The sequence below is a fragment of the Polypterus senegalus genome, chromosome 4, assembly GCF_016835505.1.
Source record: "Polypterus senegalus isolate Bchr_013 chromosome 4, ASM1683550v1, whole genome shotgun sequence".
NCBI lineage: Eukaryota > Metazoa > Chordata > Cladistia > Polypteriformes > Polypteridae > Polypterus > Polypterus senegalus.
In genome coordinates, this window is record NC_053157.1 from 73,534,826 (window position 1) to 73,553,440 (window position 18,615).

An 18,615-nucleotide genomic window follows, 5' to 3' on the forward strand; every position below is an offset into this window, starting at 1 on the left:
CTGGAAAACAGATCCCAGTCTTGTTGGACATGGGTAGTGACCTCTGTGTGATTTGTCGTGACTGGCTGCACGAGACTCCCTTGTCTGGCATGGAGTGAGTGAGTTGGGCACTTTCAGGCAAACTGAAATATATGATCTGTTCAGTGTGTAATATGTCTAACATTGTTTCTTTCCTAAGGGACATCCTCGGTGCAGGTTAAAAAGGCCCCTGTTGATTTGGAAAACAGTGATTTTTTTTTTTTTTGGTGTGTCAACATCATTAGGACTCCTCTGGTTAAAATAAGCAGGGTAAAATGGCAACCTTCGAAAGAACGTGGCACAAACCATAGCCCTTCATTAAAATGTAATTTTCAGTTGACACCAAGTGACAAGATAAGAGAAAGCACAGTTCACACACAATTATGCTTATAAAATAATTTGTAAATGCGGAAAAGACTTGTAACTGCAATGAAAAAAACAAAAAATACATTGGTTTTACAACAGTTGACAGTGACACTTGAAAATAGGCTTTTGCAAAAATGGGCTTCACAGTGTGCACAAGTTAATGAAATTGGAGGGAAAGAAGAGCCAGGGACACTGTTAACCTATAATAGAAACAAAAACAAAATCACTTGTATTTGTGCAAACATGTTAATATTGTTTTTGCCAGTGGAGGTCAGAAGAAGAATTGTGACTAACCATGTGCCTTTTAGTAAGTTAAATTACTGTAAATATGTACATGTTTCACAAATGAAACAGTCAGTTATTTTCCAACTGAATATAATTTAAATTGTGCATTATAATGGTCTTAAAGTGATTCTTCCACATTATAATTATAAATTTGGCGGGTGACTTCATATGTAGCAAGCATATGTTCAAAAAAAAAGTAAGGTGGGGTATTTATTTAAAAAAATATCTATATATATGTATGTGTATGTATGCATGCAAACTGTGCAGAGAACATTTTAAAGCAAGACACAAGACACTTGGGGTTTAGATCATGTTTTCTGGACAAGGCTTGATACTTTGCAGCACTGGACGACACTTCAGGTGCTACAGATAGGAGCGATCAGTCAAGGAATAACGTATAGAACTAATTTGAACACAGTTCCTCTGTTTTGAGCTTTATATTTACTGAAGAAGTTTAATCATAAAACTGCTCAGAATGCAGTGCATCAGCTGATATAGATACAGTGGTGTGAAAAACTATTTGCCCCCTTCCTGATTTCTTATTCTTTTGCATGTTTGTCACACAAAATGTTTCTGATCATCAAACACATTTAACCATTAGTCAAATATAACACAAGTAAACACAAAATTCAGTTTTTAAATGATGGTTTTTATTATTTAGGGAGAAAAATAATCCAAACCTACATGGCCCTGTGTGAAAAAGTAATTGCCCCCTGAACCTAATCACTGGTTGGGCCACCCTTAGCAGCAATAACAGCAATCAAGCGTTTGCGATAACTTGCAATGAGTCTTTTACAGCACTCTGGAGGAATTTTGGCCCACTCATCTTTGCAGAATTGTTGTAATTCAGCTTTATTTGAGGGTTTTCTAGCATGAACCGCCTTTTTAAGGTCATGCCATAGCATCTCAATTGGATTCAGGTCAGGACTTTGACTAGGCCACTCCAAAGCCTTCATTTTGTATTTCTTCAGCCATTCAGAGGTGGATTTACTGGTGTGTTTTGGGTCATTGTCCTGTTGCAGCACCCAAGATCGCTTCAGCTTGAGTTGACGAACAGATGGCCAGACATTCTCCTTCAGGATTTTTTGGTAGACAGTAGAATTCATGGTTCCATCTATCACAGCAAGCCTTCCAGGTCCTGAAGCAGCAAAACAACCCCAGACCATCACACTACCACCACCATATTTTACTGTTGGTATGATGTTCTTTTTCTGAAATGCTGTGTTCCTTTTACGCCAGATGTAACGGGACATTTGCCTTCCAAAAAGTTCAACTTTTGTCTCATCAGTCCACAAGGTATTTTCCCAAAAGTCTTGGCAATCATTGAGATGTTTCTTAGCAAAATTGAGACGAGCCCTAATGTTCTTTTTGCTTAACAGTGGTTTGCGTCTTGGAAATCTGCCATGCAGGCCGTTTTTGCCCAGTCTCTTTCTTATGGTGGAGTCGTGAACACTGACCTTAATTGAGGCAAGTGAGGCCTGCAGTTCTTTAGACGTTGTCCTAGGGTCTTTTGTGACCTCTCGGATGAGTCATCTCTGCGCTCTTGGGGTAATTTTTGGTCGGCCGGCCACTCCTGGGAAGGTTCACCACTGTTCCATGTTTTTGCCATTTGTGGATAATGGCTCTCGCTGTGGTTCGCTGGAGTCACAAAGCTTTAGTAATGGCTTTATAACCTTTACCAGACTGATAGATCTCACTTACTTCTGTTCTCATTTGTTCCTGAATTTCTTTGGATCTTGGCATGATGTCTAGCTTTTGAGGTGCTTTTGGTCTACTTCTCTGTGTCAGGCAGCTCCTATTTAAGTTAGGTTATTTTTTAACAAGGGGGCAATTACTTTTTCACACAGGGCCATGTAGGGTTGGATTTTTTTTTTCTCCCTAAATAATAAAAACCATCATTTAAAAACTGCATTTTGTGTTTACTTGTGTTATATTTGACTAATGGTTAAATGTGTTTGATGATCAGAAACATTTTGTGTGACAAACATGCAAAAGAATAAGAAATCGGGAAGGGGGCAAATAGTTTTTCACACCACTGTAAATGAGCATGCTGACACTGAAAATTCTTTAAGATGGTGATTGTAAAGCCTTTAGGAAGATGAAAAGAAAATCGGAAGTACAACAGTGATCTTTTCCATTATCTTTAATGATAAATGAAACTAGCTTTTACTTGGTGCCATGGATACTTAAGAGTGCTATTGTAAAACAGTAGCAACTCTAGGATGATAGAATCAGAAAAAAGATACTTTTATAGTGTCAGATTAATATAAATATAGATCAAAGAGCAAAGCTGTAAGGTACAAAAAACATTTCTAAGATGTGTTGTGGAGTTTAGGAAGGAAGAATGCTGATTGTGGAAGTGATGTACAAAAAGATTTCTGAAAAATTCCAGTACTGTATACTTTGTCTAGAGTATTAAGACAATGGTGAAATTATTTGCATGGTAAAGAGAACAACCATTCTTCATTTATACATCATTTATTGCCTTTAAGTAATGTATCTATCTCTAGCTCTCTATTTCTTTAAAATATGTTTAAATTATATTGAAATAGTGACCATTGATCCGATATCCCTAAAGCATTGAGAATAAGATTGGCCTAGGTTTAAATTATAGAGGCCTAAATTTCAAAAACTTATAGTAAGTGATAAGTAGATGTGACGAGGTTCAGTTAATAGGAAAAGCATGATGTATATTTTCGAGGAAGACTAATGTATTTCCATAATGTCCATAGTGTGAAAACATTATCCAGTAGAGATACACAAATTATGGAGAGCTGGATATAGGGTTACTTACAATTCCATAAAAAATGAAAACAGCAAATTTGGTATCTGAGACCATGGAACTTATGAAATTTATCCAGGGCACAGTGCTCATTTTAATGACAAATAGATGAGATCAGAAGAATTGTTGGATTTTTTTTTTTTTATATAAATATAAACCGAATTTGAAAAATAGTGGTATAGGTGAACAAGAAAGAGTTGCTTGTGTTTGTTTAATTTGTGATAATGTATAAAAAATAAAAAGTAATAATTAGGGAACCGTAAATGTTTATCCAACACCTCATTCCTGCATAAGATATTTAGTTGAATTCATTTAAGAAGAAGGTGTATAATCACTCTAAATTGTAAACCAGATTAAATAGAACAGATTTTAAGATGCTCACAGATTCTTTGTAAACCTATGCCACCTGAACTGATTTGTTTTCCATCCAGGTCAGACTTTTAATGGTAGCGTATTGCCCAGTCCACATTCAGCAAAGATCCTATTGGCAGTAACAAATTTATATGTATATTTTTGTTTTAGGTGGTAAAAAAAGAACAATTCCTTTCAGACGTCAGCGTATGCAGATTGATCAAGTAGTTCCTCCTTTTTCTGGTTCTTTTATGCCAGTACCTCAGCCTGAGGATCCATATGTTGCAGACCTCCTGCAAGTTGCAGATAACAGGTATTTCAAATCTTTAAAGTAAACATAGCATTTTCTAAAATTGTGAGCACTATTTTAACTTCAGAACTTGCAATAAGCATTGAAAATGCTTTTTGTTTTTAATTTATGCAAATAAAAGCTTTTGCAGGTACATCTGTTCACGCTGAATTTATAGAATCTCATTTTTTACCAGTTATTTTACAAATTTTAAGACTTGTTGAAAGGTTTAGATGTTTTCATTAATAGATTTGAAGAATGTATTTGCTTTTCCTTTTGAAATGTATAATTTAACACATTTTATTATTTTTGTAGTATTAAAAAAAAAACTTGCCATGTTAAAAGGTAATTTTTTAATTAAAGCTCAATTTTTAAAATATTGTATTCCTGGTATATAATATTTAGAATTCAAGAACTTCAGCAAGAACTCTCTAGAGTGAAACAGGAACTTGAAAGATCTGATGCAGGAATAAGACATCTAAATGTTCAAGTAAGGGTAATTTTAATTCTAACATGCTTATGACTGAGAATACTGTTTTTTGCAGTTATAACTGGTAGCTATGGTTGACCCAAATTAACTAGTATCTGGCTTAAATGTGTAAATTTAAAAATATTAATTAAAGTTATGCATTTATATTTTCAGGCTATAGTTACTAGTTCTTGTAATGATTCCTGCAACAGCATTTAGAATTAAATGCAAGCTGCATTTTGAACATTTTGCTAATGCACTGTAGCTCTCAGTACCTCCAGAATGTATCAGTTAATTTCATGGTATCCCCCATATTTAGAAGCTGTCTAAATTTTTATATAGTAAGTTTTATATGGTATTATAATGTGTGTTGTAAAAGAAAGACTGCAATCAAAGATAGATCCTGAGTTTTGTGCCCATTTAGTAAAACTAATTTAGATGTAGTGACTTAAAGTAACTGAGTCTTGTTAAATTCTGTATCATTTTTGCTAAATAGCATTTGTTTTTCTATATTCAGCCTCTGAGAGTTATCTGTCCACTCTTTCAATTCATTGATACAATTAAGGATACTGTAGTAGAAACATCATTTGGTTTGAACAAAAGGTACAGCTGAATATCATCTGCATATGAGTAAATGTGAGTGTTACATATTCTAAAGATTTTTCCCAGTGGAAGCACGTAAAATGGAAACGGTAAATGTCTGAGAATATTAAGCGTTGTGGGTTGACATTTAAGCACATAGTGCATTGCACCATATAGATGGCTCACAAATGATGTTTCTATGGATTTAAGTCCCATGACACCGAGAAGGTTTCAACAGTGCATATGACGTCTTGCACGCACCCCCCTCCTTTCCAGCTGTGCATGTCCAGCAGCAATCTAATTTTCCCAGTCTTTCCTTTTCAGGATACATATTGTACAAGTGCTCCTCTAATTCCTCTTTGGGCCCTTTTTAAGTCCCCCTTTCTTTTAGGGTACGAACAAAGACTTTGTAAATTTAAACAGGTCACTAAAAATGCCGCCCTTGCACTTTCCTCCTCCTTCCTATTTTTTCCTCATGTTCTCTGCTCTCTTTAGTGTTTCCAATCTCAATGTTTTCCTCTTGTAAGACCCAATGCCCTGTCTCTGGAAACCACAAGTAGCTCTTTTCCACATCTTCCTCCGTTCTAATCTAATTTTTGAAGATAATGATGAAATACTTTCAACATATTTTAAAACATCCAACATTGTTCTAAAATATGAACTAAACCACACAATAACATTGCCTGAGAGCCCAATGTAATTTCCAGCCTAAAATATGTAACAAAATAGAACAGTCAATAGTATTCCAGATTGTGTTTAAATCTAACACTATGGTTGCTGTAGCACTCCCTTCAGGATATTTTAAAATGTCATTTACAACATGAGGTAGTTCCATTCCCACACTATGAGTAGTGCCAGATTTGGAATAGTAATGTTTAAGATGAAACTGAAGCCAACTTGAGACTACTGTTACAAGTACTTTTACAAGTTACAGAACAGCAATTAAGCTTTTATTTATTTCAAAAATTAAAGTCATGATTTCATTTTCTGTTAAGTTAGAATTAGTAAGTGTGCATATGGGGAGGTGATGTTTGCAAATGTAGTATGTCTTTTAGGGGATTATGGCAAAATCACAAATCTTATATAATCAATTATCATAAAGTTAATAAAATCAGTTCAAAATTTGCATTTGTCAAGTTAAAGTTAAACACTATCCTCAGTGGTCAAGAAGCATTATTTTTCACCTATTACTTTAGTATAATAGTCAGGCTGGCCCCCTTTTTGTTAAACCGGTCAAAAGACCTGTAACTTTTTTTTTTTTTTGCTTTCTACCTACACTCTCTAGTTTTCAGCATTATAATTTAGGCTGTACTTAACTTGTGGGTTTTTCCAACCAGAACCTTTCAGTAATAATTTTGGGATAAAGAATGAAACATGTATATTGACAGGGCACAGTCCCCACTTCACACATTTATTTTAATTCAGGTTATTTAAAATGTTCCTAGGTCAATCCAGAAAGATTGGGTGTCCACTCTCGGCTCCAAAGAGACAGAGAAAAGGTGTAGCCTAAAGTGATTGAATCTAAGTTTCTTCCACTTACATATTCGGAATCTTATTTTGTCCGTCATAGCCACCCTTAATTTATAAGCTTAAAATGAATGTAATTTTGAGCACATTTTTGACTAAAGTAATCTCTGCAGACATGTCCAGTTATCCTTATGTTACACTCATTTTATCAGACGGAGTAGTGTTCTACTAGAAATAATCTGCATATTGTGGTGAATACAGCTTCCTCCCTGCTTCTGTCTTCTGTCTTAACAGACTTTATGTGCCATTGAAAGCCTTGCAAAATGGCACAGTGGATACTTCATCCTATAGCACACAGCTTGGGTTGCTCTTCTGGTAATGGAAGCTGCACTGTAGAGTAAAACTTGGTAATATCTAGCATATATTGCAATAATTTATCGATTGCCTTTATCGAATCCGTCTGAACCAGGCTTTTGAATTTTAATTAAAGAAGTAATGTTTAACCTTGCAGTAAGGAAGCTGGATAAACCAGGCCCTGCTTATGGCAAATTTTGGTTTCAGATAAAATTCAGCATGTTTGTGGAAGATAAAAGGTAAGACAAGTTGTAAAATCTGATCTAGCCTGTAGCTAAAGTGAAAAGCTTAGTTATACTTATACATGAACAAGCCTGGGCTGGTCCTACAGTATGATGCCTATATATATATATATATATATATAGAACGGAGTCACACTACACTACAAAGCACTGGTTTAAGAGAGTATCTGGGATAACATAACTAGCTTGGGGTCTCTATTATTCCAGCTGTCAGGCAACTAATGCATCAGCTTTAAAGACCCTGAAGACCAAAATGAGTTGTAAGGGTATCCAGGACTCTCCAAGGGGTGTCTTCTTCCATGGTGATTTAAGGTTTTGCCTCTCGTATTTTGTAACATGTCATGAACATGATCTCTAAAGGGACACTGTAGTCACCAGTCACCTCACTTATGGAGGCATTAAACAAAGACCAGTAATAAATGGTGGTGGGTGCCTATTTTGTTGGATATTTTAGTTACCATAGTCATTTATGAATAACTTTGGTGAAGGAAGCATTGAAGTTATGTTAATGAAGAAGGCTTCCATATAGTGCTGGCCTGTCTGAGGAAGGAATTTAGACAATGGAGATTAATGTTTAGGAATCTTCCAGCAGCTTATTGTATGCTAGTAGACACCTGGATGTGAGCAGATAGGGTGCAGGACAAGCTGTTCTAAGCAGTGGTTAGGAATCTTTAAGCATTAGATGCTAAACATTTTGTTGGACATTTAAAAAAATTGAAGGATTTTGTAAAGGATTTCAAGTTACAGGACCTAAATTTATGAGGAGTAAAGAATCTTGTTTCTGTGACTGCGTTTGGCTGGTAAGAAGTTCCACCGTGCTAAGACAGCAGGGGTGAATTGCATATGGATGAAAATGCTAAAGGTTCTACATATTATTAGGGGTTTCTTTTTATATATTCTTATTATTTTTGATTATTTTTTTTGTAGCAAGGGAGGCTGTGTATCAATTACGGAGGTCATCCTTTGCCTGGGCCTCCTGATGGATGTGCCAGAAAGGAGACTCAAATAGTCAACCAAGCCTCAGAGACTAAATAACCAGTTACTATTGATTAAGATCTTTACTGATTGTGAAGTGATTACAATAAAAATTATCTCTGCAAATGTGAGATCAAAATTCAATTCCAGGAATGTTTTGCTTCCTGTCTTTAGGTGAGGTGTTAGTTACTACCTGAATTAGAGGTGCTTGATACCTAGTACAAGTGTAATATTAGATCATTATGGATATGTACAGAGGATTCAGAAAGTATTTACCCCCTTCACTTTCTGTACACCTTATTGTGTTGTAGATGTAATTTTAAATTGATAGATTTACAATTTTTGCCCTTTAATATACATTCAGACTCCCTATCGGGAAAGTGTTTTCAGAAAGGTTTGAAAATGTATTCAAAATCAAAACTTAATCTGTCATTCATGTAAGTATTCAGACCTTTGGTGAAATGCATGGTAGAACCCCTTTTGACAGCAAATGTAGATTTGAGTCTTCCTGGGCAAGTCTCTGCAAGCTTTGTGCATCTGGATTTGGGCAGTTTTTCTAGTTCTTACAGGCAGATCCTCTCAACCTCTGTTAGACTGGATGGAAAGCTTCTGTAAACTGCCATCTTAAGGTCTTCCCACAAATTTTCATTGTGGTTTAAGTTTGGACTTTTTTCCCCCAAAAAACACTCCAGCATTGTCTTGGCTAGATGCTTGAGTTAATTGTCGTGCTGAAATGTGAACATCACTCTAGTCTCAGGTTGCATGTACACTGGAGCAGGTTTTCTTCAAGGACTTCTCTATATTTGGTGGCATTCATATTTCTCTCAATTATGACCAGTGTCCCTGTTCCTGCTGCTGATAAACACCCCCTTAACATGAAACATCCAGCACCAAAGGAGTAGTATTAAGCAACTGATGAACAGTTCCAGGTCTTTGCCAGATATTGTGCTTGGAATTCTGCCTCAGAGATGGTCATTTCTTGATTTTTCAGACCAGAGAATCCCTGACATATGCCATTTTCTAAAGAGTTGCTTTCATCTAACCACTCTACCATAAATTCTTGATTGATAGGGTGCTGCTGAGATGGTCCTCTCTATAATTCTCAGCAGAGGAATTCTTTTGGACTGACTAAGGTCATTCTTTACTCGTTGCTTATTTTGACTAGACAACCAACTCTGGGAATTTTTCTAATTATTGAGGCCACTTTGCACATAGGAACACTCAAAGCTTTCAAAATGGATTTATACCCATGCCTTGATTTGTGCCCCACCATGAGTTTAGGTTGCTTGGACTACATGACTTTTTTTTTGTCCTGTCATGCAGTGTAAATTGTGGGGTCTTGTATAGACAGGTGTGTGCCTTTCTAAAGTATGTCCTATCAGTTCAGTTTTCTGCAGGAGGATTTCACTTGAGTTCTAGAAACACATCAAGAATAACTAAAGCAATTAGAGCACATTTGACCACAGTCTGGAGTGCCACAGCAAAGGGTTTGAATGATTACATCAGTTTTTGGTTTTCAATTATTTTGCAAATTTTTGCTTTGCCATTATGAATTACTGAGAACCCTGGACACACTGGAAGTTATTGGAGATAAGAGGATGGGTATGGTCAACTAGTTGCAGATCAGATTGGGTAGAACGCACTGATACAGCACGTTCTACACCCACCACATGACAAAACCGCTCGAGATCCTGGTTGGCAAATGGCAGACATGCAGTCCAGTCCCACCCTCCGACCCTACTGAAATTACCATCTCACTGCCCCAGCCAGGAGATTGGTGAAATGGCAAAGTTATCCAATTAAAATTAAATTAATTCATTTCCCTGAAAATTTCAAGGATTATTGAATTCTTTTCTGTCCTACATAAACTACTTGTAGTACCACCTTAAATCTCACCAAATAGAAAGGTACAGGAAATGAAAGTGATGCCTTATGTTTGTTGTGACATTTGATATACAGCCCTTGGGCTAGATGTAGACAAAAAAAGGTAAAAAAAAATCGGCCACTTTGTTTTTTTTCCTCTTTACAGTATTTTAAGTAAACATTAATATTCTAGGTTTACCCGAAAATGTACAGTTTTATTTTACACATCTTTAATCCTGATTAGCTGTTATGACTGAAAGTTAAAACATTGAGGCATCCAATGATTATTATCCTTTAATTATGCATTTTTTTAATTATAATTATAGATCTGAAATGTAGTCATAAGTCCACGATTGGTCAAATAAAATTGCAACAATATTATAATTGTGCAATCATTATATGCATGTGTCATTTATTGTATGGATTTTTGCAGTCCTTTATATTGCTCTTTTCCTTTCTAAAATACATACAATCTTTTTGTTTTAGGTACAGGAAAGAGATAAAGAAATAGAAAGACTTGGACGCGCACTACATGGTGGTCGACCTCATGATGTTATATCATTGGAAGCACGTAATAAAAGCAATGAAAAAATGATAGCACATCTGAATGTACAGGTAATATAGCACTCTTAGACCTGCTTAATTCCAGCAACAGTAATGGAGGATTCATGCTAATCCAATTAGCATTGGGTGCAAATTAGGAAACAACTGTCTGCACGGCTAACTCACACTCTCTAGGAGCAGTTTTGAATTGCCAGTTAATCTGTACATCTTTAATGGTATGGATAGAAAAACAGAGTTCACAGAGGAAAAACATACAGAACAAAAAAAAAATTATATAAATTCAAATGTTTCTAGTTTATCTCATATGTATCATCAACATGATGGTCATCAATGTTGCGAAGGTCTTTGTCTTAATTTACACAGGTTGGCAATTTAGCCCATACATCTTTCTCCTACAGTTTTTGCAGTCTTATGTATCTTTAGGGTGAGAACCATTCTTCTTATGTCATGTGAATCTTCCAACTACATTTCCATTGTCCTCCTTTTGCACCATATTCCCTCTACCTCCATCACAGTGCACCTATCTATTAGTTCATTCTCCACTTACTCAAAACACCTTTGTCCATTTCTTCTCTTTTGAGCGCCTGTAGCCTCCACATTGGCTTTTTCTCTCAGCTCTGTACTTGTCTTTCTCTGACACACCTGATTTATTCTTTTTTCCTTTTCTGCCTACTTTGACCACATTTCAATCCCATACTTCATACTAGTCCACCCATAGGTTTCATAAACTTGCCAAAAAGGCTCCTTTCCAAGTCAAAATGAAGGACATTTCCTGGAATTTCGTCTATGTGCCTCTCACCCATGTTACTGTTGTTACTGCACCTTATTCTTCACTTATGTCACCCGAGTATCAGAACTTCCCTACTTTCTCCACAGCAACTTAATTTCTGATATCTAATTCTACATTTACTACTTCAGTGTCGCACTCTTTTTACAAACAATTGTCACACTCGCTGCCTTCTCTAGCAACATAAAATCAAAAACTTCTTTCAAATCTACACATGAGCAATGTATTTTTTCCCACCATTTGATGCTTTTCCTGCATTTTTCTGGCAACAGTGACTCAGTTGTTACCTTCAAAGACATGAAAACATAGCACTTTTCAATAAACTTCACATAATCCTTTATATTTTTCCCTAGTACTCTTTCAATCACCTTCATTGCCTACTCCAAAAACCTGATCCCTTGACATGACCAGCACTTTAGTGGATCACCCTTTCTTTTGTGGACTGAAACAAAAAAAAATTTCCAATTTTCAAGAATCTCCTTGAGAACCCTTTCTCAGTCTTTAATATTTTGGGCAACATTCCATTTGGGCCAATTTTTGTTAACCTGATATACAGCTAGGTTGTTTTTTTCACCGCAAGTGTCATTCATTCACCCACTCATTCTCCTTATTCTGCAGTTTTTTTCAAGTACTTCTTTCAGGTATCCTTAATTCCATTACTAAAAATCACGATGTTCTCTTCAACACTTCAAGTTATTTACATATACTCCATCTAGTCTTTCTTATTCTATTTGTTTTGTGATCCTGAACACATTTCTCTTTCCTTCTTCGTTTTGTAACTCGTTTCTAAACTTTCACAGTATCAATTTGTTTTATTTTTGTTTATGCTTTAAACAAATAGATATAAAATTAATTTCAGTCAAATTTAAGTCATAAAAAATGTTGCAAAATGGTAGCTAATCTGAGCAAGGGATGTGTCCAATGTTTGATGAGTAGTTTTATGTTTTTAATGTTTTACAGCATTATTTATCATTATTAGACTTCATGTACTGCTTACATTAAGTTTGACATTTCATACTTTCCATTGTATTAGAGGAAAAAAAAACTTTTTTTTAACATCTGAGTCTGGTTTAACCGTTGCAATAGGCCTGGGCACTAGTAGCAAGAACAAAAACAATCTTTAATAAACAGATAACATTTTGTGTAAAATTACAATATATATTTCATTTCAGCAATCTTCAATCAAAAATGTATTCCAATATCTTATTGCAAAATTATGCATCTGAATCGTAATCCCTGATTCAGCAGTTCAATGCCAGCACACAACTCCTCTGACTTTATACTGCCATAATACAACATATATAATTTTTATTTATTTATTTTTTTTATTTCACATATTCATTCTTGCTCAGTTTTTCAACATGCATAACTTGAAACATCTTAGATATATGCTGCGCCTTTCTACAATATTATAAATTTTAAATTGCATATGTGTATGTTTTCCCTCCAGATTGAATTCCTTCAAAAATCTAACCATGAGCTAGAAAAACGTATTCAGGAGCTCCAAGAGAAAAAGCATAATTCCACCAGTGAAATTGCAAATTTAAGTGCAAAAAATGAAGAATTATGCCAAGAACTTACTGAGATAGATCAGCTTGCACAACAATTAGAAAGAGACAAAAACATTGTTCTGGAAGCAGCTGATCAGGAGCTTGAAGAAGCAAAGGTATAATATGGTAGTCTGTCTAAACACTGACAGACCCAGTTATTGTGGACATGTGACTCTCTTAGATAATTTTTTAAACCTATAACTCATTTGTGTGACTTTTCCCTTTCAGAATGTCAATAAGGATTTATCTGGACATTTTTGAAAAGGTTTTGTGCATTTTACATGGATAAAAATATAATGTGTTGTTAAAAGAAGCTTCAAGACAAATTTCTGTTTTTATTATGCTTTCAAAAATGGGCTTTTTTTTTTTTTTTTTTGTTATTCATGCTTGCTTGCGTTTGGTGTGTGGAGCAGCTCCATGGATGATGTCCAGGTTCAGTACTCGTAATCCTACCATGGAAAGTTCGCCCCATTTTAGCATGTCACCTGAAAGCCAAAATGATGACAAAATAACCGACACAACAACACATGATAAATTTATACTTGTATTAAAAAAATTATTATGATACAATAATAATTTAAGTATTCTTGATGCTCCAGCCTTTAATATATTTATTTATTATAAATTTTTAATAAATTTGCAAAAATCTCAAACTTTTTTCACGTTGTCCTTATGGGGTGTTGTGTGTAGAATTCTGAGGAAAAAAATGAATTTAATCCATTTTGGAATAAGGCTGTAACATAACAAAATGTGGAAAAAGTGATACGCTGTGAATACTTTCCGGATGCACTTGTATGTATTCTGGATTCTGTCATATTGTGTAGTAGGCATTTGTAGCATAGAATGTTACAGAGGGCTGCAATCCAAAACTCCAAGTGAAACATTGATAGATCATTAATACCAATGGAAATTCAAGTACTAGTAGCCAAATATTATACCAAGTTAGATACAAACATTTAAAGTGACCGGTGCCACATAATTCATCCATCCATTATCCAGCCATGTTTTGGCTTAACTATAGGGTCACTGGGTTCTGCTGAAGCCAACACAGGGCGCAAGGCAGGAAACAAACCATGGGCAAGGTACCAGCCCACCGCGGCAACGCACACACGCCAAGCACACACTAGGGACAATTTAGGATCACCAATACACCTAACCTGCATGTCTTTAGACTGTGGGAGGAAACCGGAGTACCCGAAGGAAACCCACGCAGACATTGGGAGAACATGCAAACTCTACACAGGGAGGACCCAGGAAGCGAACTCGGGTCTCCTAACTGCAAGGCAGCAGCGCTACCCACTGCGCCACCATGCTGCCCGTGCCACATAATATTAAAGTAAAATAAAGTGACATGGCATATGCTGATAGGGCAGCATGTTTGAAGTGATGCATTATGTAATAAGGTTGTATAGTAGTGACCAATTAGTGAGATATCAGATGTAGTGCATAGCTGATATAGCTTATGAACAGAGAAGGAGCATCAGGCCCAGAACTCAACCACCCTCCACCCCTATCGGGAAGAATTAAGGAGTGTAATGGCTATGGCGACAAAGCCATGTATCTGTCTGTACTGCAGTTCTATGATAGCAGCCTACAACTAATCAAACTCCTCTGTTTAATTATTGTGGTCCATAGTGGGTGATATTCATTGTCTGTAATAGATAGCAGCTTGCATGGTGTGATATTACATTATTATTTTTATTATATTAGTAGTATAATTATGATTATATTATTATTAATATAAAATATGTGTTTGCCATTTTCTTTCTTTTTCACAATAACCCTTTTGTTTTCTTTGCTTTAATAAGGTACTTACATTTTTTGACAAAACTAAAATTTAAATTACACGTCTACAAATTTTTCAAATCGCTTTAGTAAGATAGACAGCCATGTGGAAGTATTTGTCAGAATTCTACATTGTAGTTGACATGGTGAATGAAAATGACTCACAAAAATTCTGAAACATATCTATTTACAGAAAGAAATTCAGAGACAGCACAGAGAATTGGAAGATTATGAAGATATTGTTTCAAAGATTAAAATGGTAAGTTGATATTGGTCCTTCGTGAGCAATAAATTATATAAGTAAACATTAAGCTAACTTAATTTTTAGTTTGCTCTGTGACAAACAGTTATTTTAAGACAAGTGAGGAAGAAATGAGTAAGTAATGAAATTTGTGGCTGAGGACATGTGTTATGCACTCAAAGCTAATGTTAATCAATACTGAGACTCTGAAGAAAGTAAATGAGTGGGGGAAAAAGAAAACCATGGTTCACGAAAGAACTTAATATGTTTGTATTTTGGTTTTAGGTAGAGGATATTGGGAAAGAGTACTGTATCTGCAAAGCAACTGTTCCTACTTTTAAAATGAGTCATTCCTTGAAAAATAAATCATTTTGGGGCTCTGGGGGGGACTGGACCTCAGTCTCAATCCAAAGCAAACATAAGGATGTTCATACTAGAGAGCAAAACGCCAGTTCGCAATTTGCTGTATGGCTTTAAGGTCAAACAATCAAATTGGTGGATTCTTTAAGAATTTTAGGGATTCATGTTGATAGCACTGTGATGATCCAAATCCCTTTACTTGGGACTAGCAGGACCAGAACGTCTAGTAGTCTGGACCAAGTACCGGTGAATCCTTATAGGAGTCCAAAAACACCAATGAGTTTGTACAAAAAGTGATTTTTTTTTTTAGTGTACCACAATAAAAAAATAGCCCAAAACATACTTAAAACAGCTTGGAAAAAATATATACATACCAGGGACAAAAACAAAACTAGAGAGCAAAAAATTGTCAACATTTCAAATGTTTTTTTCCACTGTTTATCTCCAGAATGTTCATGGAGAAAAAGCATTCTTTTCACTTCCACACTCGGAGTACAACTCCTTTTCATTAAAAGTAAACAAATTAACAATGTCTCATTTACCTGTGTGTCTTACAATATTAAAGTAAGGCTCCTGCACAACTGCAACGTCACATGCACACCCATATCCAACCAGGTGCACACCACACGCTGCACAGGGTAGAACCACCCAGTATGCTGTCCCACTGCACTCCCTTGTCATGTGGATTTCCAGGTCATCTGCCACAGTGTAGTAGACACATACAACCCACCATAGCTGTTTGATTTACCCTGTGTCAAGGTTGCAGTGTGTCTGATATCAATCCCAGTTTGAGGGCCCTTTGAACTGTGATTTATGAGCCATCATTACATTCCAGTCTATAGGATGCTGGATCTAGCCACAGCAGATGCTAGCACCCTTCCATGCGAACCCAGGGAAAAAAGCTCAAAAAACATCCTGGTAAGTTAAAAGCAAGAAACATTTTCTTTGTCTTAGTCCCTCATGCACATGTTACTGTGTACCCTACATAAACGGGGAAACCTTTAAAATGCTCTTTTCCAGCTTGAAAAAACCTACATCAGTAGATGCTTGTACATTTTTACACAGCAATAATAGTGATATGCTAATACTCTGTATTGCAACAGGATATGGTAAAATTACTATGCAAAACGGAAAGAGGCTGGAGAGAGTGGTGAAGACTGTGAGGGAAATGATATACTGTATTTTGTAGGGTAGTATGAACTATAGGAGAATGAAATTATGTACTGATTTTTTTGTATTGTTTGTAGGAACTTTCTGGGTGCCAGCAAGAAAATAGTAAACTGCAGAATGATCTTCTTGAAAGCAAAGAACAGAATCAGAAGCTTGAATGTTTGTTGAATCAATTTGAACAGGAAAAGCAAAGACTAATGGACAAAGTGGAAAATATTTCTGTATCTGGTAAAAGAAAATACCCCTTTCTGTTCATAAAATATTTACATTCATAAGTTGTTTGTTCTCCCTTTTTGAAAAATACCCACACATCCATGGAGATGGATTTATAAAGCTCAAATTACTACTAGGGTCTTCTGAGAATGATGTTAAATTAATACATATTTTGCTATGCTATCATATTAGTTGGTATTAGAGAATAATGGGTGAAAGCATTGCAGGGAATAAGTGTCCATCATACTGTAATAATTATAAAGAAGCTGAACAGAAACAAAGTGCGGTAGTGACATGAGTGTGAATTCAGGCCCAGACAATTGTGAAGCAGCTTTGAATGTGCTTAAACACAACACATGTACTCTCTAATTTACTATTCATGTTTTGTGGATTAGTAAATGCCAGGGGAGCTTATAGGTCAGTCATGCAGTCAGCTAGTACATGTAACTGCATTCAGTTATGAAAACAATGTGCTTCACAAACCTGAACATTTCCTGATAATCATTCGCAATTTGGGAGTTTACAAATTAGTAGACTTTTCAGATATTTTTACAAGCCAAAATGTTCAATTACAGCAGGATTTTCACATTTAAGTTGCTTCATTTACAGAAATTGGATATACTGATCATTCAAGGGTATCCTCAGGCTCAGATACTGGAAGTCTGCAGTGGCTTCAGGTTTTCCTTCTAGCCAGTTCCCTAATTAGCAACCAATTACTGCTTATAATGGAACATACTACTTTGGCTTTTAATTTTAATTGACTTTTCAACCTTCATAATCTAACTTTTTTTTTTTTTTTTTTCCCCCCTTAACTAGCAACCAAACAGTATTGAGTAGTATCAGCAAAATTTGGCAAAGAGTTTGAAGGCAATATGCTGTGTTCCTTGGTTTACATGGCCAGTGTGACATCACAGATCTTTCATGCATGCCTGTTTCTAGTTTCACAAGCCCAGTTGTGATTTTTATTTATTTATTTTTTTTAAAGGTCACAAATACACAAAGGGAAAAAATATTGTTTTAGCTGCTGAGATGCACTGAAACAACCCTCTTTTTAGTCCCCATCCACCATATCACTTGACAATGCTGTGTGATATTTTTCTGACCCTACTGCACTCTTTTCTTCCATTTGTGGCCATTTCAGCCCCCAGCGCTCTTCAATTTATGTGGGTCATCAACAAATTTGAAAAGGTAAAGTGCCCCAAAGCCGTAATGGTTGAAAAACTGACATTGCAATAGCGCTTGCTTTTTTTAAAAAAACAAAAGTAAATAAATAACTTAAAGTATTATGGCTACTTTTACTGAATATACTATATAAAACTGACCCCTGTGCTGGCAGAAGCACTACATGGCTAATTATGCATGTTGATTAGCCATGTTCTTGGCAACATCTCAAAACAAGCCTTAAAGGGCCCCTCCCCTGCCTTTATCATAAAACGCAGGATATGCTTTGAAATAAAATAAAAGATTTATTACAGTTTACAAGGAGTTTCTTTTTAATGGAAGAAGTGCAAAGCATCTACACAGATTTTTTTGTTTAAGGCATGGTAGCACAGTGATTAACACTACTGCCTCATAGCTCAGATAACACATTCAGGCACAATAATCGGTCTAGCATAGTTGGCAGATTTTTTTTCTAGACCTCAGGGTCATTAAAAAAGGCTATTTGCACCATTATAATCTACTCAAAACTAGTTCAGTTCCTCCTTGCTCATTGACTTCAATGCATTTCATGGAGTTCAAAAAAGTTTGCAACGATTTCTGTGATTTCACCAACTCTAGACAAAGCAAATTCTGAGGGGTTCACCTATCACTAGTAATGAGAAATAAAGCAAGCCAATAAATGGCCAACTGACTTGGGCATCTTGGAACACTACTGTTTTGACTCCAACCAATTTCTTATTT

At 35.7% G+C, this 18,615-nt stretch overlaps 1 protein-coding gene across 2 annotated transcripts in view; it reads left to right on the forward strand.

The window, feature by feature from the left end:
* The window catches only part of cep135 (centrosomal protein 135), a 75,342-nt gene that overhangs the window by 13,398 nt on the left and 43,329 nt on the right, over positions 1–18,615 (forward strand). For both annotated transcript variants that reach the window (XM_039750887.1, XM_039750886.1), the window contains exons 5-10: positions 3,974–4,115; positions 4,497–4,581; positions 10,530–10,658; positions 12,845–13,060; positions 14,923–14,988; positions 16,578–16,728. In XM_039750887.1, coding sequence (XP_039606821.1) covers positions 3,974–4,115; positions 4,497–4,581; positions 10,530–10,658; positions 12,845–13,060; positions 14,923–14,988; positions 16,578–16,728 — 789 coding nt within the window. The remainder of the gene's footprint in view (positions 1–3,973; positions 4,116–4,496; positions 4,582–10,529; positions 10,659–12,844; positions 13,061–14,922; positions 14,989–16,577; positions 16,729–18,615) is intronic.